Source organism: Tupaia chinensis, unplaced genomic scaffold (assembly GCF_000334495.1).
Source record: "Tupaia chinensis unplaced genomic scaffold, TupChi_1.0 Scaffold000575_1, whole genome shotgun sequence".
Lineage (NCBI taxonomy): Eukaryota > Metazoa > Chordata > Mammalia > Scandentia > Tupaiidae > Tupaia > Tupaia belangeri.
The window spans coordinates 734,925-762,895 of NW_006160089.1; the positions used below are offsets into that span (position 1 = coordinate 734,925).

The 27,971-nt window shown below is 38.1% G+C and overlaps 1 protein-coding gene across 4 annotated transcripts in view; it reads right to left on the reverse strand.

Annotated features, from left to right (window-relative positions):
- STRBP (spermatid perinuclear RNA binding protein) overlaps nucleotides 1–27,971 on the reverse strand; it is a 167,013-nt gene that overhangs the window by 49,990 nt on the left and 89,052 nt on the right. For all 4 annotated transcript variants that reach the window (XR_001371112.2, XR_003551006.1, XM_006158218.3 and 1 more), the window contains exons 6-10: nucleotides 18,352–18,443; nucleotides 17,714–17,809; nucleotides 16,387–16,498; nucleotides 15,361–15,458; nucleotides 15,037–15,148 (exon numbers count right to left, since the gene is read on the reverse strand). Coding sequence is in view for 2 of the 4 variants with exons in the window: in XM_006158218.3 (XP_006158280.1) it covers nucleotides 15,037–15,148; nucleotides 15,361–15,458; nucleotides 16,387–16,498; nucleotides 17,714–17,809; nucleotides 18,352–18,443 (510 nt within the window). In the remaining 2 variants the exon portion in view is untranslated. The remainder of the gene's footprint in view (nucleotides 1–15,036; nucleotides 15,149–15,360; nucleotides 15,459–16,386; nucleotides 16,499–17,713; nucleotides 17,810–18,351; nucleotides 18,444–27,971) is intronic.

The window sequence follows — 27,971 nt, forward strand, 5'->3', positions numbered from 1 at the left end:
GGCTTTGACTCTCTTGTGTGTCAGCTTAACATTCCATAGGTGGGGAAGGGTGGGTAGGTTTATATCCTAAATACAAAGCATACTAAATGGCAGTTTGGAGTCACAGTCATGCATTTAATGTGTCTTGAATATTTTAAATGACTTCTATTATGTTTTTTAGTAGTATTGTTTCCTAAAGAAAAACCACTCTTTGATTGTTGCTCTCCCTGTCAGAACTGTGTGCACTCTATAACATCTTTGGTCGTGGTAGTCCAGTTTTCCTAATAATTCTGTTAATGTGCTGTGAAAGATTGGAAATTTGAAGTATGTAGTCTGTATGATACTAAATTGTGATTTGGTGGGACTTACATAACAGCTTTCAACATCTGAAGACAGTGGTTCTTGATATCCTCTTAAGGAAAATTTGCCTACAAATTTGAAGCTGGAACGTCACTGGAATAACTTAAAAAGAATCACTATACTTGGCTTTTTAAATTTTTGGTACGTATGTTAAGAACTGGGTACAAATTGAAATGTCTGTACTGATCCTTGACACAACCAATAAATCTCAATTAAAAAAAAAAAAAGGAAAGAGAAAATAAGCCCATAATTTTAAAAACTTCCCAAAAAGAAATCACCTATCCAAATGACCGCACTGATGAATTTTTCCAATTTAGAGGAAAAAAAAATCCGTTTTATATAAACTATTCTTTAAAAAAATAAGACGATTTCATTTTATTTATTATTATTATCTTTTTAAAATTTGCTATAGGGCAGGTACGCTCACAAGAGAGAGAGAAAGTAAGAAAGCAAGCCATCAGGTCCTGGACACAAACCACGGTTGGCTATGTGGGAATCTAACCACCTTAAACACCATGACACCTGCTGGCCAACTACAAACTCTTAAAAAAGAAGGAACATTTCCTAATGAATCCAGCATAACCTGGAAGCTAAAACCTAATAAAACATTGCAACAAAGTTAAACTGCTGGCCAATCTAATAGGCAACAATCTATGTTTTATGAATTGTTTACAAAAACCTATCTATGACTGTTCATAGTAGCTTTATCTACAGTAGCCCAAAACTGGAAACAAAATATTCTATAATAGGTGAACAGTTAAACAAACTCTGGCTCATTCATACCATGTATTATACAAAATAAAAGAAAAAAAGGACTGACACATACAACTTGGATGGACCCCAAGGGCATTACACTGAGTAGGAGAAAACATTTCTAAAGATCACATGCTATTAAGATTACACATTAGGGAACCAGCAGATTGCGTAATGGCTATGTCGCTGGACTCCCATATAGTCGACTGCGGTTCACGTCCCGGACCCGGTGGCTTAAAACTCACGCCGGGCACGTGTGCGTGCGTGCCCAAGATCCCGAGAGGAGAATGGAGGAGAAGGGACTGAGGCGTAACCATGCCCCCCGGGGGGTGACTTCTCGCTTTCTGTCTCTCTGTCTCTCTCTGTCTGTCTGGCGAGTGCACGCGCCCTATAGCAAAAACCTCTCCAAAAAAAAAAAGATTACACATTACATTTATGTAAAAGCCTCAAAATGAAAACATCATAAAGATGGAGAAAACGTAGTGGTGTTCGGGGCTTGTGGATGGTTTTGGCACACAGAAGTGGGCATGACTGTAAAGGAGCACACAGGGGAGATCATTATGGTCAGGGAACAGTGATGAATATAGACAACTAAACATGATAAAATGACATGTAACTTTTTTTTTTTCTTCTATGGAGGCATATTCTCAACAGCCAGGGAGTTAGAGACTGGCAGTGAGAAAGCACCCCCAGAGAAATGACCATGCCACAATCCCTTCTCTAATTCAGCTCTTGGGATTTTGTGTATGCATGCAACAAACCCGATGTTTTTGTTTTTTGGTTTTGTTTTTTTTTTCCAAACAGCCGAGTCTGGGGCTCAAACCATGCAGTCAGCCATGTGGGATCCAGCCACTTTATTATCATGCCACCTCAACCACCATGGCACTGGCTGGCTACACATACATGTTTTATCAATGTCAATTTCCTAGTTTTGATAGTATGCTATAGTTAATTGAGAAAAATTAGGTGAAAGGTATGTGGGACCTCACAGTACCATTTTTACAATCACCTGTTTATCTAAAAGCATTTTAAGAGAAGGGTCAGCATATGGCATGGCAGTTAAAATGCTGGACTCCCACATGGCTGACTGCAATTCAAGTCCCAGAGCTGGAGGCCCTAAAATCATTCCAGGTTTGTGTACATGCATGCCCAAAATCCCAGGAGGAGAATTGAGGAAAGGGGGTTGCTGTGTGGTCATCCTCCAGGGAGAGAAGGGGAGGTGATTTTCTCACTTTCCCTCCCTCTGTCTCTCTAGAGAGTATACGTAGCCTATGGCCAAAAAACAGTACTTAAGGATAAAAAGCTAAGGAGAGAAAAAGAACTGCTGTATCACTGAGCACAACCTTTCAGGAGCAAAAACAGAAGCAGGAAGACCAGACAAAAAGTTAGGCAATAATCCAGGCAAGAGATTATGGTGGCTAAGGCATACAAATAAGCAATGAAGAAAAAAAAAACAGCAGAATTCTGGTTATTTTGATAATAAGCAGAAAGAATTTGCTAGGGGTTTGGATATGGGTATAAACGAAAGAGAAAATTTAAGGATAGCTTTAAGGATTCTGGCCTGGGCACATAGACAGAAAGTTTCCATGACTAGGATAGGGATAACTGGAAAAAGAATAGCAGAAGTAGAATGAGGACAGGAGTTGAGATTTTAGCCATAGTAAGTTTAAGATATCTCTAAAGGGACCAGCAGTTGGCGTAATGGCTATGTCGCTGAACTTCCATGTAGCCAACTGCAGTTCCAAGTCCTGGACCCAGTAGCTTAAACTCACACCAGGCGTGTGTGAATGTGTGGCCAAAAATCCCAAGAGTGGAGGAGAAGGGACTGTAGTATGGCTACCCCTCCTGGGGGGTGATTTCTCGCTTTCTGTCTCTGTCTTTCTGGTGAGCGCAAGCGCCCCATAGCAAAAACTTCTCCAAAAAAAAGAGAAAAGAAAGAAAAAAGATATCTCTTAAATATCCATGCAGAGCTAGTGAGGAGTCATTTTGATTTTGCGGTCAAAGTTCAAGTGCTAGTAGTCTGGGGTGGAAGTATAAGTTAGAGGAATAATTTTTAATGAACAGAAAATATTTCAAGACAGAAGACTAAATGAGATCTCCCTAAAGAGTTGTTGAAAATAAAGAGAAAAGGTCTGAAGACTGTACCTTGGGACACTAACAGTCACAAATTGGAAGATGAGGAAGAACAAAGACAACTGAGCAGACAACAATGGGAATAGAAAAACCAAGAAAAAGTGATACATACCCTGGATGTCAAATGAGAGTGTATGGTAGAAAAACATTTGGCAGGCCAGCCCTATAGCCTTAGTGGTTAAGAAAACCCAGATCCCACATGGCTGAACACGGTTGAAATCCCAGATCTGGTGGCTTGAAAAATACACCAGGTATGCCCATGAGCCCAGAATCCCAACAGGATGGAGAAATGGAGAAGAGACAGCACTCTGGCCATGCACTGCTGTGAAGTGCTTTCTGCCTTGCTCCCTCTGTGTCTCTACCTCTCTGTGACTAGCACATGTGCCCTCTAGCAATAAAAAAGAAAAAGAAGAGACCAGCAAACGGCATACTGGTTACGTTGCTGGGCTCCCACATAGTCGACTGCAGTTCAAGTCCCCGACCCAGCGGCTTAAAATTCAGCCAGATGCATGTGTATGCAAGACAGTAATCCCAAGAGCAGAATAAAGAAGGGACTGCAGTGTGGCCATCCCCCTGGGGAGGGGGAGGTTGATCTCTCGCTTTCTGTGTGTCTATCCCTCTGACTTTCTGGTGAGCACATGTGCTCTATAGCAAAAATCTCTCTTAAAAAAGAAAAAAAATACATATTTGGCAAAGGCCAGCCCTGTATTGCACAATTAATCCCTGTGCATGGAGAGCTGGATCATATATGGTCATACTGGCTCTTGTGGCTTAAAAGAATACTCTGAGCACGTGTGTGTGCATGCACAAAATTTTGACAAAATGGACATAAGGGGGGGAAAGATTCGCAGTGTGTCCAAATCCTACTGGAGCATGCTTTCTCTCTCCTCAACATCCAATGAATGCACACACCACAGCCGCTACCAATGAAAAAAATTATCTGGCAATATCAAATGCTGATGAAGAAATGAGGCAAAAGGAACACTCATACACTGCAGGTGGGTAAACTGGTATATATAACACATCCTAAGTTATTTACTCTCCTATAGTAACTCCTGGACACACACTCCAAGAGGTATGTTTAAGAATATTCATAGTAGTGAGGCGGACGGAGGCTGCAGGCCCGACCCTACCGAAACTCCACGCATCCCCACCGTTCTTCCTCCTTGGACCCCAGGACCCCAGGTTGGTTGCCTGGGACTTTAAGGCGAACCCCTACCCCTCCCCACCCGAAACCCGGATCCAGCTGGCCAGCAGTTCCGGACACCAGGCGGACTGAGGCTGCAGGCCCGACCAACCTGGTACTGTCATTCATTGTCTGATCCCTTTCCACTAGCCTTTGGACTGTTTGAATTTGGTGATCGCCACGCGATTTTCTTTTTCCATTTTGTTTTTCTTTGCTCTTGGAGTGTTGCTTATTTGGTCAGTTGAAGGCTCACCACTCCTTAGATACAGCGAGGACTTTGGGCCTTCCAGGGCTAGTGGCAACAGTTAATGGTAATTGTGAGTAACAGGTAGGCCAACCATAAGATAAATCATCAGTCTTCTAAGCCTGTACAACTTTTAAGAATCAGAGATACCTTAAATAAGTTAGCAAGAAACATATAGATTACCTGATGACTAAGAACAATCGCAAAGGCTCAAGAAATATGAGCAACCAACAAAAGGCCTCTCCATCAAGGGAAATCATCAAGCCTACATCACCCACAGTCAATACAATGGACGTTGTGGATATGTCTAAGCCTGTACAACTTTTATGAATCAGAGATACCTGAAATAAGTTGGCAAGAAACATATAGATTACCTGATGACTAAAAACAATCGCAAAGGCTCAAGAAATATGAGCAACCAACAAAAGGCCTCTCCGTCAAGGGAAATCATCAATCCTACATCACCCACAGTCAATACAATGGACGTCGTGGACATGTCTGATAAGGAATTCAGAATATTTGTAGTGACCAAACTAACTGAGATGGAAGAGAAAAGAGACAAGGAGCTCCAGGAGATGAGGAAGTCCTTTAATGACTTGAAAGAAGAAATGGATACCCTAAACAAGAACCAGATGGAACTTCTAGGTTTGAAGAATGTGATAGAGGAAATCAAAACCTCCCTTGAAAGCATTAAATGTAGGTTAGACCAGGCAGAAGACCGAATCTCTAACGTAGAAGACAAAACATCTGACCTAGATAAAAGTATCAAGAAGATTGAGAAAACAACCATGAAAAATGAGGATAATATACGAGGAATACTGGACACCATCAAGCGCCCCAACATTCGGATAATTGGTATTCCGGAGGAGGAAGAAAATAATAAGGGCCTGGAAAATTTATTCCATGAGATCCTGGAAGAAAACTTTCCAAATCTAGAAAGGCATTCAAATATCCAGACCCAAGAAATACAGAGGACCCCAAGTAGAATCAACCCAAGAAGATCATCTCCAAGGCACATCATAGCCAGACTGGCAAAAACAACAGATAAAGACAAGATACTAAAGTTGGCAAGAGGGAAACGCCAGGTTACTTACAAAGGTCACCCCATCAGGCTAACATCGGATCTCTCAGCAGAAACAATGCAGGAAAGGAAAGAATGGGGAAGCATAGTCAAAGTGTTGAGTGAAAAACAATTTCAACCAAGAATACTATACCCGGCAAAATTATCTTTTATATGGGAAAAAAAGATAAAAACATTCTCAAATAAACAAAATTTGAAGGAATTTACCAACACCAGACCAGCTCTTCAAGAGGTTTTGAAGGGAGTACTATACCAGGAAAACTAAAAAATCAGAGACAGTTATACGAGAACAAAAAACAACTAAGAAAATGGCTCACTTAATGATAGGATCAGGTATGGAAATATCGATAATTACATTGAATGTCAATGGATTAAATTCCCCAGTTAAGAGACATAGACTAGCTGAATGGATAAGAAAACAGAAACCCTCTATCTGTTGCCTACAAGAAACTCACTTTATGGATAAAGATATACATAGACTAAAAGTCAAGGGCTGGAAAAAGATATTCCATGCAAATGGAAATCAGAAAAAGGCTGGAGTAGCGATATTGATCTCAGACAAAATAGATTTTAAAACAAAGACTGTAAGAAGAGACAAAGAAGGGCATTATATAATAGTAGATGGGGTAATCCAGCAAGAAGATATAACCCTTATAAATATCTACGCACCCAACTCAGGTGCGCCTAAATATGTGAAGGAAAGACTGCTGGAGCTAAAAGGAGACATAGGGAAAAATACTATAATTGTTGGAGATCTCAACACCCCGTTATCTCCTATAGACAGATCTTCTAGACAGAAAATAAATAGAGAGATACAGGACTTAAATGATACTATAAATGGAATGGGCTTGACAGATATCTATAGAACTTTCCACCCTACATCCACAACATATACATTTTTCTCACCCCGACATGGAACCTTTTCAAAGATAGATCATATATTAGGACACAAATCAAGCCTTTACAGATTCAAAGGCATAGAAACTGTACCCAGCATCTTCTCTGACCATGATGGAATTAAACTCAAGATTAATTTCAAGAAACAACCCCGAAAACACACGAACACATGGAAACTGAACAACCTACTTCTGAATGACTTCTTCACTACTGAAGAAATTAAGGCTGAAATAAACAAATTTATGGAAACAAATGATAATGAGGACACAAGTGTCCAGAACCTATGGGACACAGCAAAAGCAGTCATAAGAGGGAAATTCATAGCAATTAGTGCACATAAGAAAAGGATGGAAAGATGGCAAGTAGATAACTTATCATCATGCCTCAGAGAACTGGAAAAACAACAACAAACGAACCCCCAAAATGCCAGGCGAAAAGAAATAATAAAGGTTCGAGCAGAAATAAATGAAATAGAAAATAAACGAACCATACAGAAAATAAATGAAAGCAAAAGCTGGTTCTTTGAAAAGATCAACAAGATTGATACTCCATTGGCTAGACTGATCAAGAAGAAGAAAGAAAGAAACCAGATTAATCAAATATGTGATGAAACAGGCAATATTACCACGGACATAGCAGAAATACATAATATCATTAGAGGATACTATGAGCGACTTTACGCCAACAAACAAGATAACCTGGAGGAGATGGACAAATTCCTGGATGCATATAAACTACCAAGATTGGATCAGGAAGACATAGAGAATCTGAATAGACCTATAACAAGCCAGGAGATTGAATCAGTAATTAATAATCTCCCAACAAAGAAAAGCCCAGGCCCAGATGGCTTCACTTGTGAATTCTACAAAACTTTCAAGGAAGAATTAACCCCTATCTTACTAAAATTATTTCTAAAGATTCAAAAGGAAGGAAACCTTCCAAATTCATTTTATGAAGCCTCCATCATCCTCATCCCCAAAACAGATAAGGATATGACAAAAAAGGAAAACTACAGACCAATATCATTGATGAATATAGATGCGAAAATTCTCAACAAGATACTCGCAAATCGTATCCAACAACATATAACAAAGATCATTCATCACGACCAGGTAGGCTTTATACCAGGGATGCAAGGGTGGTTCAATATACGCAAGACCATAAATGTAATACACCACATTAACAGAAAGAAAGATAAAAACCATATGATCATCTCAATTGATGCGGAGAAAGCGTTTGATAAAATACAACATCCTTTTATGATTAAGACTCTCAGTAAGATTGGTATAGAAGGGTCATTTCTGAACACAATAAAAGCAATCTATGAAAAACCTACAGCTAATATTATACTGAATGGGGAAAAGCTGAAAGCTTTTCCTCTGAAAACAGGTACTAGGCAAGGCTGCCCACTTTCTCCACTGCTCTTTAATATAGTACTGGAAGTCTTAGCTATTGCAATCAGAGAAGAGAACAGTATTAAAGGCATTCGAATAGGCAAAGAAGAGTTGAAAATATCTTTATTTGCAGATGACATGATGGTATACTTAGAAGACCCAAAGGTATCCATGAAAAAACTGCTTGAAGTAATAAGTGAATACAGTAAGGTGGCAGGATACAAAATCAATATCCAAAAATCTATAGCATTTCTATTTATGAACAACAAGTTGAATGAAGCAGAGCTGAAGAAAGGAATCCCTTTCACCGTAGCCACAAGATGTATAAGATATCTAGGGATAAACCTAACTAAGAAAGTCAAAGACCTTTATAAAGAAAACTACGAGAATCTTAAAAAAGACATTGAAAGTGACATAAAAAAGTGGAAGGACATCCCATGCTCCTGGATTGGTAGAATTAACATAATCAAAATGGCAATTCTACCCAAATTAATCTACATGTTTAATGCAATTCCAATCAAAATACCAGAGATATTCTTCAGAGATCTAGAAAAGACAATTATAGAATTTGTCTGGAACCATAAAAGACCTCGTATTGCAAAAGCAATCCTGCGTAAGAAGAATGGAGTAGGAGGCATATCACTCCCTGATCCCAAGATATACTATAAAGCTGTGGTCATCAAAACAGCATGGTATTGGCATAAAAACAGACATGTGGACCAATGGAAGAGAATAGAGACCCCAGAAATAACTCCCAAAGCTTATAGCCAACTGATCTTTGACAAAGGATATCAGTCAATCCATTGGGAAAAGGAAAACCTCTTTAGTAAATGGTGCTGGAAAAACTGGGTATCCACCTGCAGAAAGATGAAACTGAACCCCCATCTTTCACCATTAACAACAGTCAACTCAAAATGGATCAAAGATCTGAACCTAAGACCTCAGACAATAAAACTACTTGTGGAAAATGCTGGGGAAACTCTGGGAGACATTGGAGTAGGCAAAGACTTCTTAAATAAGACTCCCAAAGCACAGGCAATAATCCCTAAAATAGACAAGTGGGACTATATTAGACTAAGAAGTTTCTGCACAGCAAAGGACACAGTAACAAGTGTGAACCGACAACCCTCAGAATGGGAAAATATTTTTGTTAAATATGCCTCAGACAAGGGACTGATAACGAGAATACATAGGGAACTCAAGTGCCTTATGCGAAAAAAAATGATTAACCCGATTAAAAGATGGGAAAGTGAGCTGAACAAAAGTCTCTCTAAGGAAGACATACGAACAGCCAAAAAGCATATGAGGAAATGCTCGACATCCCTCATCATAAGGGAGATGCAGATAAAAACCACAATGAGATACCACCTAACCCCTGTCAGAATGGCAAAGATTAAGAATATAAAAAGTGATAAGTGTTGGCGGGGATGTGGTGAAAAGGGAACCCTCCTACACTGTTGGTGGGAATGTAAACTAGTTCAACCACTGTGGAGAACAATATGGAGGTTCCTCAAAGATCTACAAATAGAACTACCATTTGATCCAGCAATCCCACTTCTGGGTATTTACCCAAAAGACAGGAGAACGCTCAGTCAGAAAAGTGCTTGCACATCCATGTTTATTGCAGCATTATTCACAATTGCCAAGACATGGAACCAACCTAAATGTCCACAAACTGATGAATGGATTGGAAAAGTGTGGTATATATACTCTATGGAATACTACTCAGCCATAAAAAATAACAAGACCCTGGAATTTGATAGAAAATGGTCAGATATGGAGGATCTATTGCTGAGTGAAGTAAGCCAGGCTATGAAAGAAAGATATTGTATGTATCCACTCAATATATACCGACTATCCGCACTCTATAATAGAGAGCAAAAATTCGGAGGACATAAACACAGTGAAGGTACTTAATGAGAATAGGACAGTGTGGAATGGGGTAAGTGAAGAGAAGAGGATAGAGAAAGATAGCAAGTGAACAATAGAGAGGCAGGACGTTAGTGAGAAACAGATAGGGCTTATTAACTGTTGATGATGACATGTATAGTATTCTCAACTGGATTGGTCTGAGAAGTATTTCATGATGGGCAAAGTATTTTTACAAGCAAAATGAGAAATAGCAATTGACTGTTTTAAAAAATAATTAGAATAATAAAAATAATGATTGGGGAAAACATAGAAAAGATACTGAATGTTGAAGTGGGGAGATTAATGTCTCTGTACTGACGGACATGCATGGCATTCCCTTTTGAAAAAACAATGTAATACACTGTAAAGTTACATGTAATCCAATGTAATATAAAGAAGATTATGATGATGATAATAAAAAAAAAATTAAATTAAAAAAAAAAAAAAAAGAATACTCATAGTGGGACCAGCAGTTAGCGTAATGGCTATGTCACTGGACTCCCATGTAATTGACCACGGTTTGAGTACCAGACCTGGTGGCTTAAACTCACGCCAGGCGTGTGTGCGTGTGTGCCCAAGATCCTGAGAGGAGAATGGAGGAGAAGGGATTGTGGTATGGCCATCCCCCCTGTGGGGGGGGGTGGGGGTGATTTCCTGCTTTCTGTCTCTGTCTCTGTCTTTCTGGCAAGCGCACGTGCCCTATAGCAAAAAAATAAAATAAAATAAAAAAATAATACTCATAGCAACACTATGAGGGTTGGGGATATCAAACACTAAAGAACCTAAATGTCCTTCCCCAAAATAGAACAGGTAAGTTGTAGTATATTCATTATGGATACATAAAAGTCAGCAAACTATGGCAATGTGCAACAATGTGAATCAATTCCAAACAGCACTAGACAGAAAAAAGGAGGTCATAAAAGATTATACTCAGTGTAGTTCCACTTATAGAAAGTTTGAAGAAAATTAAATTCAATAGTTTAGGAAAGCATACAGAGGTGGGAAAACTATAAAGACAACCTAGGAAAACATTAATAGGAAAATCAGGAACAGCAGTTCACAGGGCAGGATGGTAAATGAAAAGGCATAAATAAATGGTTGCTGAAGGGCGGATAATACTGCACTTTTTAACAAGGGTGATGATTATATACTTTTAAAAAGTTATTTTTAGAATGTATATTTTTGTACCTTTCTATGTAGGTGCTGTATCTCATAATAAAATAAACATGAGAGGAAAGTGTTTATTCATGTTAACATATGTTGCTAACAAGCTGGATGAGACTATAAACAAATGCAAAGAGGCCAGCAGGTGATGTAGTGGTTAAGGCGCTAGACTCCCATATGGGTGACTGGTTAGAGTCTTGAACCCAGCAACTTGAAACTCAGACCAGATGTGTACACGTGAACACCCAGAATGGGGGAGAAGGGACTGTGATGTTGCAATCCCCCAGGAGGTGATTTCTCCTTTTCTGTTTCTTTGGCCAGTGCACACACACTACAGCAAAAACAAAACAAAACAAAACAAAACACTGAATGTCATAGAGTGAAGGTGACAAGAGAGGCTTATAGTGCTGAAGAAGTCAGTCTGATTAGAAATATTCAGAGAGAACAGAGTATAAATACAAAGGGATAGAAGAAATAAGTTGAAGAAAAAGGGATACAAGAAATAGGCTGTTTTTCCTCAAGCACTGCTATAAAGGCGAGCAGGGAAGTAGTATCTTGTTGGGGGAGCAGTAGAATTAAACAGACTTTGCTTTCATTCAGTCTTGCGGATGGGAGATATGAAGCAGGGATTTATGCTAAAAATGACTCAGTAGATAGGGAAGAACTGATGCTGGTGAGAGAAGAGATCACTGCTGGAATAATGCCCACTGTTGGGCAAGAAAAGATGGGATATATTGGACAAGTAGAAAAGCCAGTTTTACAAGTGGTCAGATAGTTTCTCCACAGGTAGAGAAAGGAGTGCAAAGTAGATAAGTAGGTACAACTAGACAGACAGACAGAGAGGTGAGACAATATAGAAGTAATCTCCTGATAACTACTGATCTCAGAAGATAGAAGGATTACAGCATGGCCATACCCCTAGGATGTAATTGCTCAGTTTCCCTTTCTCTCTCTGTCTCTTCCCAGTGAGCATACATACCCTATAGCAAAAGCAAACAAATGGGGGGGGGGGGCGGGGGGGGGTGTGGGGGGGGGTGTGGGAGGATAGAGAAGGAGGTATGAGATGGGAGATGTTAAATAGTTATCTAGGAAAACTGGAGAACTCTAGGACTTAAGAGAGTCCTACAATTGCCAAATAACACAATAGCCCTGTGAAGTTAATGTCACAGACTTAAAGGCAAGAAGGCGATGTATTCAATACAGAATAGGTAGAGAAACAGCATTTTACCAGGAAGAAAGGATCAAGGAAGTGAAGCTATATGCTAGGGAGTGAGTACAGTGATGAATCATAACATATAAACAGGGTAAAGACAGAAGAAAGAATAGGAAGAAAATGAAAGACTATGCAAAAGTAATAAACACCACTGGTGGGGCTAAAGAATCAGAATAAAGGGGACCAGCAGTTAGCGTAACGGCTATGTCACTGGATTCCCATGTAGTCGACTGCCATGCGCGTCCTGGGCCCGGGTGATTAAAACTCACGCCGGGCGTGTGTGCATGCGTGCCCAAGATCCCAAAAGGAGAATGGAGGAGAAGGGACTGCGGCATGGCCATCACCCTTGGAGGATGATTTCTCACTTTCTATCTCTCTGTCTTTCTGGTGAGCGCATGCGCCCTGTAGGAAAAAATCTCTCCCCAAAAGAAAAAAAAAAAGAAAAAAAAGAATCAAAATAAAGTTACTAGACAACAGGGGAGTGGAAAGCAGGATTCTTTTTTCCCTCCAGAGTTTTGCTATAGGGTGCTGCGACTTGCCGGAGAGACAGAGATTGAGAGACAGAAATTAAGAAATCACCCCCATAGGAAATGGCATTCCACAGTCCCTTCTCCTCTAATCTCCTGTTGGTATTTTGGGCATTCACAAGTGCCCAGCATGAATTTTAAGCTGCTGTGTTTGGGACTCAAACCGTAGTTGACTATGTGGGAGTCCAGAGATGTAACCATCTGCAGGTCCCAAAAGTGGGATTCTTGAAAATACAATTATGAAAAGGTTATGGGTCCATTTACTGATGAAACAAAGCCTAGGGTATAACCACAGAATGGCTGACTGATATAAAGTAGAAGATAAAATACTGGCATGACAGGAAGTCAAAGACATGAGACATCAGAGTTTAAGGAAAAAATATCTGAATGTGTACTGGTATCACCAAGAATTACAGGAGTAACATTTAAATATAAAAGTCAGGAAGCTAGGAGCTAAAAGCATGCAACTATGAGGAAGCTCTTCTTACAGTTAAGGGGCAAAATAAATTAAGTGTGATGCAGTTAGTAACTCACAGGGCTAGAACAAGAACACTGGCAGTTTGGCTCTATTTTATGTTACAAATTGATAGAGCAGCAGTTCCTAAACTTTCAAAAAGGATCTTTCAAGTTAAAAAAAAAAATCTAACTCACATCACAGCAGATATACTTTTACTATCCGGTGAAGAAAAGAAGTATAAAATGCAAGGAGCTACTATGAATTCAGTGACCAAATGAAATTTTTGGTTGTTAATCATAAAAATCTACATAAAATTGAAATTTTTACTTAGTCATTTGATTAAAAGACAATGCCTGATGTAACATGGAGTGGTAATAGGTAAAGTCCTTTCAATAATTTCTTTACCACTGAGTGAAGAAATTCACTCTTGGAGAAAATGGCTTTCATTCCACAAACTTTACTGAGTGCTGGTTTATAGCAATATGGCAGAATCTGGAGAATTCTTTCTCCTAAAGGGTTTATTGTGTAAAGCAGCAGTTCTAACATTTTTTGCTTAGGACCTACTTTATGCTCCTAAAAAAAACTAGAGAGGACTCAAAGAGCTTCTTAGCAAATGAAACAATTTAAATGTAAGTATATACAAGAAACATTCCACTAGCCATCAGAACAAGAACCATCACAGGTAATCACATATCACGTAGCCTCTAGAAAACTACAATCATTAAAAAGTGGAAAAGGCCAAAAAATGTCTAATGATGAAAGTTTTGATCATGTGGACTCCCTAAAAAAAGTCTTTAGACCCACTGAAATTCTTTTGACATTCTTTGGTCTAAATACACAGACTGACCACACCCATTTTGCCATACAGAAATTATTAATATCAATTGTGGTAGAGGGGCTGGGTCCCAGGTAAATAGTACCTGGATTAAACAATCTACCTTCTAGAGGAAGTATGGGGAGAGGAGTTAGTGCTTTTATGACACAGTGAGGAAAGTAAATTGATTCGTCTGAATATGTGGGAAGGAGTATTCCTGGCAATGAATCAGGCATTTGAACCAGACAACAGCCAATGAAGTAATAAAGAGTATAATATCCCTACTGAGTGAGATGAACTCACTGCTCAAGGCATAACACCAGCGAGTTGTGGAACTGTTACACAAAATACAAAACCAGGTCATACTGACCCCCAAACATATACTATTTCTGCCAAACTCAGAGTTCAGACAGATTAGTACAAGTAGAAGATGGTCTTGAATTTTCCAATATACTTTTCTTCTCTTCCGTCATTTCTCTTTCTTGGTTATATAACACTTTCAAGCAAGAGAAAGGTCATCAACCTGATCAGTGACACCCATTATTTCTTTTCTTAGTTGACGTTTTCTGCCTTCTCCATAGATCAGGGGTTCTCAAAGTAGTATCCCTGAGTGTATGCAGTAACAGAATCTGGCCAACACAGCAAACTAAATCGGTCATTAAGAAAATAAATTATAGCAAGCTGATGTCTCCAATGCAGGCAAAAGACAAGAAAGTCAGGAAGGAAAACAATTTCTTACAAACTTTTTATATATGGTTTCCTATAAACTTCCTTATATATGATTTGGATAAAACATTTATTAAATCCCTTTGACTCTACTAGCAGATGCATCCCATGATCATCTCTCTCCACCACTGCATCCTTCAATCTTAAAAAACAAACAACAAACAAACAAACAAACCAAAAAACCCAGTTACGCTTACCTTCTTTATCAGTAATTGACCAGGAATACTTCTGAAAAGGTTTACTAGATGGAAGGGGGTCCATCTCCAGCACTTTATAAATCTGACCAAAAGCTGATAGTCTGAGTGCATGCTAAAGAACAAAAGATCACAATTAATAAAATTTCAATAGCCATTCATAATGAACTTAGAACATCTAAGTAAAAGACATTCATTAAATGCAAATATTAAAACAGTAGAAGTCCCTAACAACACACCAGAAAGAAGCATTCAAACAGAACAACTCAGAAAAGAATATTACACCACTATCTCTAGTAAATTACAGTGATTTGTCCACTCTGCTACCTGTGCACTGTGGGTAATATCTTCTTTTTGCTGGACGGTCATATAGCTCAGAGCATCTGTTGGGTCTCGCTCACAAGGATCATGAAGACCAGGACCCCCTTTGATGAAGGCAAAGGAAAAACGCAATTACAACTTAGAACTGAACTTGAAATTCAGGAAACTAACACAAAAGAGAAAGAGAACAAGGGGGGGTGGGGGCATGAGTGAATATGTCTATTCAATTAAGTAGAATAAAAAGGACACTCTCTGATTTTCAATATATTAGCACTTAAATGTCTTTATTTTACATGTGAAGTCACTTGTATATATCTAAAGCCAAAATCATGTCTAACTCTGAGAATTTAGAAATAGCACAATGGGACCAGCAGATGGCGCAATGGTTACGTCACCGGACTCTCATGTAGTCAACGATGGGTTCAAGTCCCAGACCCCGTGACTTAAACTCACACCGGGCGCATGTGCATGCGTGCCCAATATCCCAAGAGGAGAATGGAGGAGAAGGGAATGTGGCATAGCCATCTCTCTTGGGGGGGTGATTTCTCATTTTCTGTCTGTCTCTGTCTTTCTGGCAAGCGCACATGCCCTATAGCAAAAATCTTCCTTAAAAAAAAAAAATTTTTTTAAATAAATAGAAACAGCATGATGCATCATTCCAAATTTTTAAAGGGGTTACATATGGAAAATAAAATCAAATTTATTTGCAAGTCAGATTGCAAATGAAATGAACTTCATACAATTTAACCAAACATCTGCATTTTCAAATTCAGAGTTCTAGGTAAAGCGATTTCCCAGCAGACATAGCATCTTATTAGTACTCTTTGTGTTAGTACATATAAAACACAAATTATAAATTCTGAAAAAGAGAGTTTTATAGCATATTTCCAACACTCATTCTAGTTGCTAAAATCCCAAGCAAAATAGCTTCTATATCACTTTCCTGTGCAGAGGACAAAGTTAGCACATATTTAGAAAAAATTAAAATGAGATTGTTCTGATTCTTCTGCTTCCAGAGTTTGAAACCCTTACCAGGAAGTAGTATTCCAGATGCCAAACACTCCATTACTCGTCTCAAGGCCTCCCCAGCGCCCAAAGGTCTATTACAAGTACCTATAGACTTTTCACATATAAGCTCTAGTGTCTAGAATATATTAAATTACAAATTAGTACATGCACCAAGTGTTAAAAGGATTCCAGTTAAATGTGAGCTGACATTTCTAGCTACAAGGGAGGCCAAAACATGAAATAAATTGAACATTTAGGGCCCACTTAACTTTTCCCCCATGATCATAAACTTTACCCTAGCCAAAGTTTTTAAACCAAGCATTTATGAGATAATATTTTTAGAAGACACTTTTGTAACAAAAACTTTATTTCCAGTTATCCTGAAAGGATCACTAAAGAAACTATGGTCATCTAATTCATTCAACAAAGGATTTAACAGCCCTTCATATAAGTTAGTAATAACTAATAATTAGCCAATGTAGAAACTCAGCCCACCTATCTCCCACTTAACTTAGGAAGCAGCCAAACCAGTGTCTCAATAAAAGAACAGGACGTCATTTCAGCCAGCCTGCCCCAAGAACTACAATTAAAATTAGAACAAAAAACCAAACTCCCATATTTAATAAAAAATTCATGACACTGTTTCAGAGTAATACTTGTTAGATTACATTAAACAATAGTACAGCTTTACTTAAATTGTTTTATAATGTTTCAGAAACTGTATTCCTGACTGGGTCAGGCATGGCAATTTTCAAATTAACTCAATTTTATAATATATATTATAAACTATGTCATAATTGTGTTAAGTAACTATTGGGTTGTTGGAAAAGTCATGATGCACTTTTGCATAGAAAAATGTGTCACTGAGTTTTCCGATGAGCCAGTATTTGTTTGATTTTAATTACTAACATAAACGTATGCATAAGTGTCTCCTCTAGAAGAGAAAGTTACAGAAGGATCAGGATTCTTATACCCGTCTGTCAGGTAATTTCCACTGTAATAGGAGGAGGCACTGAAAGCCAAGGAGGCTTTCATGGGCATCAGGTGAACAGTGAGTGATCAACTACGGAAAGTCAAGTGCAAGAAGACACACAGTTCTAAAAGGTATTAAAACTTTTTGTCAGGAAAAACATCTCAGGCTCGGTAACAAGAATTCTATGTGACAGAAGACATGGATTATATGTGTAAAAAGGAATTCATATAAAAATATGCATAACCTTTTTCCAGGGCAAAAACGGCATGGACCTTAGCCAGCTCAGAAGATAGCCATTTTTACATTAACTTATCCCTTGTACAGGATTTCCTATGCTGCAGTGGCAGAATTTGCTTTTAGCCATATTTAAGTACTTACCCATCCTTTTAATGGTGCCCATGTGGGGACTCTGTTGCACAAATCACGCAGAATGCGGAGGACAATTACACATGATTTTAATCCATTTGCCCTTGCCTAAAACAAACAAAATGATTCCAATATCCCTGTTGAAATTTATTCTTCATTTTAAACACACGGTTCATGGATAGATTCTTTAAAGTGAATATTAATGAGCAAGTTATTCATCAGTTGTCAGAAACAAACAAAAAAAAATCTAGCTAACAAAAGTAAAACTGTGGCTTAGTAAAGCAGATTTTAAACTAAAAAGGGCATAAAATTTAAATTACTTCTGTAGCATCATGGCTACATTCTAGGCAACTATTTTTCTTAACTTTTAGCTATTCTTACCCATGCTTGTATATCATATGCTATCATCTGAAATTCAGACCACTGAGGCAAAAAACAAAAAATTGCATGATAATAAAGCTTCACTGATTACATGAGTAATAGCTACATGAGGCACTTTACCTAAATTAACTAATTTACTCCAACACCAACACTATAAACTAGAAAATACCCCCCTTTTATATTGTAAATAGAAGCCAAAAAGTGGCAGGTGTTCCAAATGAAATCTGCTCAAGGCTACAATAACAATAAGATAATAACAAAGAGCCAACCTGAAACCATTTGGCATGTCGAAGAGACGCCAAGGCGTTCAGGCATTTCTGCCTGTCCAATAAGTCCGGAGGATCTTTCATCGCAACATTTTCTAATGGTAAAATGGGATAAAAAGAGACAGATACAATTTGACCAAGGGGTTCCTTTCAAATTATCAAACAATAAAATAAAGAAAATAGCAGCATCAGAGTAAACTAATAAGACTCCCAGAAAATGTCATGATTTGGCTTTGTTGCTTTTTCTAATTATGTGCACTATGATTATGTAAGTGAACAGTCATCAGAGTAGTTCTGTGCACGCGTACAATGGAGCATAAAATAACTCATTCAGTAAACCAATCAGTGACCACTGCTACTTACAATCTGGGATCTTATTAAGCATGTGTAACATCACAAGGCACAAAATAAGTACATAGCACTTTTTCCTTTGGCAGAGTGTGAAGAGAGGAAATTTGGGACCAATAACAGTTTTTAAAAGAAAATCAGAGCTACCTGATATTTTAATCAATTTGAAGTATACTGAGGATACACTGAGCATGGCAAATGTTTTTCATAGCTAAATAAATTCATTCAACATAATATCCATTAACAGAAATTTTACCCCACTGATGAGAACTCAAGGATTACCCTGAAGTTCTCTCATTTCTTTTCTAAACCAAAATTATTAAAAATGCAAGTATAAAATAAGTTGGCATACAATTTTATCATATACTTTTTTTTTAGGGCAACAAAGGATATTATCTAGTTATAGCTATTAGACTTGCCTTAACATTTTAAAGTTGGATTAGATGGTCTTAAATCCAAACATGTGACTAATAACAAATACCTATATTAGAGATGTCACACGGTATGAAATTCAAGTTTAGGTAGCCAAATGTATTTCCTCTAAACTATTAAATAGTGGGTTTTCTTTTTTCTTTTTCTAATAGGGCACATGCACTCGCCAGAGAGAGAAAAGGGGTGGTAAGAAATCGCTCCCCCAGGGGGCAGGGCCAGGGCACAATCCTTTCTCCTCCGTTCTCCTCTTGGGATTTTGGGCATGCATGTCTTTCTGGCCCACTAGGCCAGAACTTGAACTGCAAATTCAGCCATGTGGGATCCAGTTTCTTAACCACCCACCATGTCCTGGCTGGCCCAGACAAAGAGTTTTTTAAAAAAACATTATTTTTAAGTCTTGGTACATGTCACACAAAAATATTTCTTGGAGACTAATGCTTTGTCTAACCTAAGAAGTCAGGGTTACCACTCTCTTTTAAGAACTCTCTATATGAATATAAGAGAACCCACCATAAACACTTCTTCCCAACATTAGCATGACAGTAATAGACTGGGGAGTGTGTCTGTGTACTGAGGTGAACTGATACAATATAAGTATTTCTAAATGAGGTACAAGAACACTGACATTTCTTTGTTTCCTCAGTTATCAGAGGATTCTAGAGTGGTAAATTCAATGTTTATTATTGTTGATAAAATGCTATCAACTAAAACTGATTCTTAAAGGAATTCTTACAGGAAGAATTTTGGTTCTCTTTACTGGCTGCAATATTCCAAAGGCTGAAGTGCTAAGCACTTATTTTCTGACCATGTGAGCTCTACAGCAGATATTTGCATTGTTTTCCATTAACCCCTGTCAACAAAAATCACAGCACATGGTCATCTTATTTCATTACCCCCTTTCATTCATAATATAAGAAACCTTGGAAAATAAATATTAATGTATCTATTTTATAAACATCGATATACAATGAGGATGCTCCTAGACTTGGTCAATTTGTCTTTATAGTGACACGAAATATAAAACCAACTCTTTTTAACGTTTTTATGCCAGAATGTTTAACTGTGGTCAATACAAGCATCTGTGTAAAGCTCACACACCAAATAAAACAAACAACTGTAAATGAATGATTAGAATCTCTTAAAAGTTAGACATGACAAAGGTTGACTGACTGCTAAGTACTGTAATCCAAATAGAAAGTACGGACCTTGCTTATTTTTTAAGACTTCAGTTTTTAAGTTAACAATAAGGCAAACTGAGTTTATTCTATCATCTTACCAAGGAGAGCTGTCAGGAAGAGGGAGACAATGGAAGAGGGAAGTGAGGCAGAGGAAGTTTGGATAGGAAAAAACAAACCAAAACTCTTTTTTGTACTTTCTAGTACTTTCATCCAGTGATAAGAGCTTGTAAATAGCCTCTTATTCTGATTGTGACACAGATATTTTTAATGGCATACAGTGGCAAAATATTTTCATAAATTCTTTTGTCGCAAAGTCAGATTGTAACCATAAATTATTATTTAAAAAAATATCAAGACATCAGCTTGCTACAGACAGTCAACATTTGGAGACAAATAGATTCTACTAAAAAGAGATGAAAGGGACAGGCACTGAACAGAAGACCTGCTCTGGACTCCCTTTACATCGCCATCAGAATGGCCATGTTTCTTCATGCTCTGATAGTCAAAAAGCAAAAGATCCAAAATGCTTCAATATTCATGAGGTGGGAAAACAGCACAGGAGATACAATCATTCATTTCATTTTATCTTTATCAAATTTTTTAATATTAAAACAATATAAATTCATATGCTACTGTAATGCTACTTTCTAAGCCCAGCTTGCCTACTTCCTATGTATAATTAATAATACACAGTTTAATATATTCTCATTCATTTAAAAAGATAACTTCAGTAAGGTGGCAATCACAGAACTGTTGCTGGAGGAATGTTGCTACTCCTGGTGGAGGACCTCAAGTTTAATATTTCTGAGCTTTAATGTAGGTGTCTCAATTGTGCATGGAAGCAAAGCTTTCCTGACAAAAAGACATCTTGGAGTCCTTAATTAGAAACAACAGAACTGTACGTCATCTCATTGTTTCACACAGTGACCAGTGAAACAGATAACAGCATGGGGATGGGGGGGAAAGGGTAGAGATAACAAAAATTCCAAAAGCAAAGAAAAATAGCTTTTAAAATTTTACTGCTCGGGGCCAGCAGGTGGCACAGTCGTTAAGATGCTGGATTCTCACATGGCCAACTGCAGTTCAAGTCCCTGACGCGGCAACTTGAAAATTAGAGTGTGTGTACGTGTGTGCCCAAAATCCCAAGGGGAGAATGGAGAAGAAGGAATTGTGGCATGGTTTTGGGGGGGATTTTTTTCACCTTCCCTGTCTGTCTCCACCCTATGCCAAAAACTTTAAAAAAAAAAAAAAGACTATTCAATAAACTGGCATCAGGGCATGAAGGTGCATATAACATTCTGAATGACAGAAGCACTGGGAAGAAGTCATCATGCTTAAATGTGTTTATTTGGTTAGAGGTTAGATCAGAGACTAGAGTCACACCATTCTTCAGGAAATGTTGGTCAGTTTCTCTCGATGCTTCACTTGCAAGCCTACTATCTTTCCCCTGTTAATAAAAACACTAGCTTGGAGATGAGATGGGGGAAAGCCAAAATATGACTGTGTTAAATAACATTTTAAAGTTGGATTAGATGGTCTTAAATCCAAACATGTGACTAATAACAAATACCTATATTAGAGATGTCACACGGTATGAAATTCAAGTTTAGGTAGCCAAATGTATTTCCTCTAAACTATTAAATAGTGGGTTTTCTTTTTTCTTTTTCTAATAGGGCACATGCACTCGCCAGAGAGAGAAAAGGGGTGGTAAGAAATCGCTCCCCCAGGGGGCAGGGCCAGGGCACAATCCTTTCTCCTCCGTTCTCCTCTTGGGATTTTGGGCATGCATGTCTTTCTGGCCCACTAGGCCAGAACTTGAACTGCAAATTCAGCCATGTGGGATCCAGTTTCTTAACCACCCACCATGTCCTGGCTGGCCCAGACAAAGAGTTTTTTAAAAAAACATTATTTTTAAGTCTTGGTACATGTCACACAAAAATATTTCTTGGAGACTAATGCTTTGTCTAACCTAAGAAGTCAGGGTTACCACTCTCTTTTAAGAACTCTCTATATGAATATAAGAGAACCCACCATAAACACTTCTTCTCAACATTAGCATGACAGTAATAGACTGGGGAGTGTGTCTGTGTACTGAGGTGAACTGATACAATATAAGTATTTCTAAATGAGGTACAAGAACACTGACATTTCTTTGTTTCCTCAGTTATCAGAGGATTCTAGAGTGGTAAATTCAATGTTTATTATTGTTGATAAAATGCTATCAACTAAAACTGATTCTTAAAGGAATTCTTACAGGAAGAATTTTGGTTCTCTTTACTGGCTGCAATATTCCAAAGGCTGAAGTGCTAAGCACTTATTTTCTGACCATGTGAGCTCTACAGCAGATATTTGCATTGTTTTCCATTAACCCCTGTCAACAAAAATCACAGCACATGGTCATCTTATTTCATTACCCCCTTTCATTCATAATATAAGAAACCTTGGAAAATAAATATTAATGTATCTATTTTATAAACATCGATATACAATGAGGATGCTCCTAGACTTGGTCAATTTGTCTTTATAGTGACACGAAATATAAAACCAACTCTTTTTAACGTTTTTATGCCAGAATGTTTAACTGTGGTCAATACAAGCATCTGTGTAAAGCTCACACACCAAATAAAACAAACAACTGTAAATGAATGATTAGAATCTCTTAAAAGTTAGACATGACAAAGGTTGACTGACTGCTAAGTACTGTAATCCAAATAGAAAGTACGGACCTTGCTTATTTTTTAAGACTTCAGTTTTTAAGTTAACAATAAGGCAAACTGAGTTTATTCTATCATCTTACCAAGGAGAGCTGTCAGGAAGAGGGAGACAATGGAAGAGGGAAGTGAGGCAGAGGAAGTTTGGATAGGAAAAAACAAACCAAAACTCTTTTTTGTACTTTCTAGTACTTTCATCCAGTGATAAGAGCTTGTAAATAGCCTCTTATTCTGATTGTGACACAGATATTTTTAATGGCATACAGTGGCAAAATATTTTCATAAATTCTTTTGTCGCAAAGTCAGATTGTAACCATAAATTATTATTTAAAAAAATATCAAGACATCAGCTTGCTACAGACAGTCAACATTTGGAGACAAATAGATTCTACTAAAAAGAGATGAAAGGGACAGGCACTGAACAGAAGACCTGCTCTGGACTCCCTTTACATCGCCATCAGAATGGCCATGTTTCTTCATGCTCTGATAGTCAAAAAGCAAAAGATCCAAAATGCTTCAATATTCATGAGGTGGGAAAACAGCACAGGAGATACAATCATTCATTTCATTTTATCTTTATCAAATTTTTTAATATTAAAACAATATAAATTCATATGCTACTGTAATGCTACTTTCTAAGCCCAGCTTGCCTACTTCCTATGTATAATTAATAATACACAGTTTAATATATTCTCATTCATTTAAAAAGATAACTTCAGTAAGGTGGCAATCACAGAACTGTTGCTGGAGGAATGTTGCTACTCCTGGTGGAGGACCTCAAGTTTAATATTTCTGAGCTTTAATGTAGGTGTCTCAATTGTGCATGGAAGCAAAGCTTTCCTGACAAAAAGACATCTTGGAGTCCTTAATTAGAAACAACAGAACTGTACGTCATCTCATTGTTTCACACAGTGACCAGTGAAACAGATAACAGCATGGGGATGGGGGGGAAAGGGTAGAGATAACAAAAATTCCAAAAGCAAAGAAAAATAGCTTTTAAAATTTTACTGCTCGGGGCCAGCAGGTGGCACAGTCGTTAAGATGCTGGATTCTCACATGGCCAACTGCAGTTCAAGTCCCTGACGCGGCAACTTGAAAATTAGAGTGTGTGTACGTGTGTGCCCAAAATCCCAAGGGGAGAATGGAGAAGAAGGAATTGTGGCATGGTTTTCTGGGGGGTGATTTTTTTCACCTTCCCTGTCTGTCTCTTTCCGCTCTGGTGAGTGCATGCACCCTATGCCAAAAACTTTAAAAAAAAAAAAAAGACTATTCAATAAACTGGCATCAGGGCATGAAGGTGCATATAACATTCTGAATGACAGAAGCACTGGGAAGAAGTCATCATGCTTAAATGTGTTTATTTGGTTAGAGGTTAGATCAGAGACTAGAGTCACACCATTCTTCAGGAAATGTTGGTCAGTTTCTCTCGATGCTTCACTTGCAAGCCTACTATCTTTCCCCTGTTAATAAAAACACTAGCTTGGAGATGAGATGGGGGAAAGCCAAAATATGACTGTGTTAAATAGGTGTTACATGTCTGGAACCTGGGCTTTTTTAAAGGTAAAATAATTGACCTGGGGTATCACAAGGGACTCCTCGACAATATGGATGAAGCTGAGCACTCAGTTCATGCTGGTAGAATTTTCTAGTTAGAGTAAGGATATCCTGGTAGCCCCCTCTCATTTCCTTGAAGCTTTCTGGAGAGAAAACATTATGCCCAAGCCACTACCCATGCAAAACATCAGAATACGGCAACATGAACAGGTAAATGGAGTCAAGAGACAGAGAGACTGTTCCAATTGATGTTAGCAATATCACTCAGTTCAACTTCACTTCAGTGGCAACTGGAAATTGGAAAGATAACAGCTAAAGACTTGCCCTGGGATACTGTGGATCTAGCAAGTGTAAAGGCAAAAAAATAAAGCCTGCGGCATTATAATCACAGTTGTGATCTCCAGACTGGGAGATCACTGCCTGGACCCTAGCAGGACACATACTAGTGAACTTCTGGAGTCAGAGGTTCACACTGGCATCAATACTGAAAAGAGACTTGCAAGCGACGTCTTTGTGAACCCCTGAAAATTGATCCCAGTTCTGAGGACAGAGGTTTGTCTTAGACTAAGCCATGGGAGTCTCTGTAGTTTCCCTCTTCACTTGGCTTTAAACTGCACTATAAATATAATAACTGATGACTTATTACCCTCCAATAACAAATACACTTCTAGTTTAAAATCGCAAGCACCAAAAGCATCTGAGAGACTGTGTGAAGCTCGGAACGACTAGATCAGCTGAAGCACTCATGCAGCAATCCCAGATAGTACTGGGAGAAAAGACAGCATGCTGGACTCCATGTCAGGAGTGGGGTGAAATATGAGTTTCCTCATTTACCAAATGGCAATTTTCCACCACAATGGGTTTTTATGAGGGTTTTTCAAAATAAATGACATATGAGGAAATGCTTATCACATAGATGGTTTAAAAAAAATACTTAGAGTTAAATCTTCAATACACATTGCTTGAGCTATGGAGATGCCCACTGTTCATGCTTCTTACACACTGGACAGTCCTATTCAACAGATAATATGCTGATATGTAAATTAACTGAACAGGCTTATGTTTTATATTAATTGCCTAGTACAAGTACCACTCTAGATGCCAATGATAAAGGATAAATATAGGAAAAAAGGTAACTGCCCTCAATGAACCATAAGCTACACACAAAAAAATACCCCATTATTACCACTGTAATCAATACAGTATGCTGATTCCAATACTACTCTTCACTGGTGTGTTTAAGAGTTTAACTGTGTTTAGGTTCAGTTTTTCAGACCTATCATGCACACATTATACCCACTGCTGACTCAAGGCAGTTTGCACTGTGTATCTTTGGTAAGATGAGTAACTACTTTCGCCCAATTATCATATATTACATAATTTTCTTATTTAACCTCGACATAGTTTTCTTACATATTTACCATTCATACTTTAAAATGGAGAAACCTGCATAATAACTAATGGAGTTAAGAATCAAACACAAGGGACCAGCAGATGGCATTAACGGTTATGTGACTGGACTCCCACATAGTCAATCGCAGTTCAAGTCCCAGACCCGGCGGCTTAAACTCATACCAGGTATGTGTGTGTATGTGCCCAAAATTCTGAGAGGAGAATAAAGGAGAAGGGATTGCAGTGTGGCCATTTCTCCTGGGAGGTGATTCCTCACTTTCTCTGTCTCTATAGTGAGTATACACACCCTTCAGCAAAAATCTCTCTCTCAAAAAAAATAATCCGACACAAGACTGCCGCACACCGGAGTCTGTGCTTTCCCTCACCTTTAGTGAGAAGTATGGTAATGGGGCAAGAGCCACTCAAAAGGGCTTTCATTAAAGGGTTAGAATGGAAAGGTGACTGATGGTACAGGAAGAACATTGCCTATGAAATAGTAAATATCACCAAAAAGATACTCTAAGCACTCTGGCAACTCAACATGCACATGGTGAATTGAAATGAGCAGTTAGTTAGATTCACTTCTGCAGAGACAATAAATCACCTCACTATTAGCACTGCAGGAAAGACAGTACGCTGATTCCAATAAAACCCGGCAGAGTATGTCTAATATTCTAACTTGCCCCAGGTCCTGTGGTTTGCCTGTCCTCAATCATGTATTTCCTTTTTTAAGATTTTATCCAAGTATGTAGCAAGTTAAGAGAGGAAAGAGGAAGTGAGGTGTGTATATATTGTGAATACTTTTTCTGTTTTTGTTTTTGTTTTGCGGAGGTGGGGGTAAAGTGTGAAGGGAAGCTGAGATACTATCAGAAAGTATCTCCTAAGAAAAAAGTTACAATGTTTTTTTTAACTTTGAGAAAGAAAATGAATAGAAATAGAAAAAAGAAGAGAATTATCTTCCAGTCCCTGAAATCTAAATGAATCTTGTGCTTTCATCCAATGCAACTAAAAAGAAACATACCAAGAAGAAAAGACTCTTATCTAGTGTCAGAAATATATAGACTAGGTCTCAAATATTCAGTTACACTGGATCCTTCATGCTGCCTAGGGAAACACAAAAATGTTGGCAAAGAACAAAAAACTGTCTTTTAACAAAGCCCATTTTATTAGACAAAAATGAGCAAATTACGAGAGTTACCAAGTGAGTTAGCAGGCCTGGGATTGAAAGGAGAATGGTAAAGTAAATCATTCTGCCATTCAAAAGGAGAGGAAGCAACATGTGTATAACATTAGATCTAAGTCACCCTTCACCTTACCAGAACCCACACATCAGCTGAGGAGATTTAGCCCACAGAAATCTCTGGATCCTTTAGCACCTCAAACACATTGAATAGAGACTAGGACTCTCCTACTTTTATTACAAATTCTACTCTATCATAAACACTGTTCTAGCAAAATCTGTTTCACTTCCTCTGAACAGAAATTAAAGTTATGAAGACAACAAACTAAGGGTATCACTGAAAGCTATGACAAAATCCCAGGTAAGTACATAAAAATCACTGAGGGGTTGGGGGAAGTCTGCCATCCCCTTCATAATTTCAAAGAAGTAATGGAATCCGGGATGCTGGCAGGTACAAGCAAACACATAATTAACCTAGTCACTGACAACTTCAGTCTTTTTCCTTATCTCCCTATCTGAAAATAATTTTTAATAATGACCTATAATCGCAACTCTATTTAGAAATGGTTGGTTTATTACACTAGAGGGTCAAGTAGAATACAGCTTACCATAATTAACATTTATCTTTTTTTTTAATTTTAAATTTATTCATTTTCTACATTAATTCACTATACATCATCACAACACACAAATGAATTTTCCATCCAAAATACACTGTGCATTGGCTCAATCAAGCATATCAACATACATGTTCTCAGCAAATAATTTTCCAGTTCTTATGTCCTGCATACCTTGCCTTTTGTTTTGCCATCCTTGATTCCCCACCCC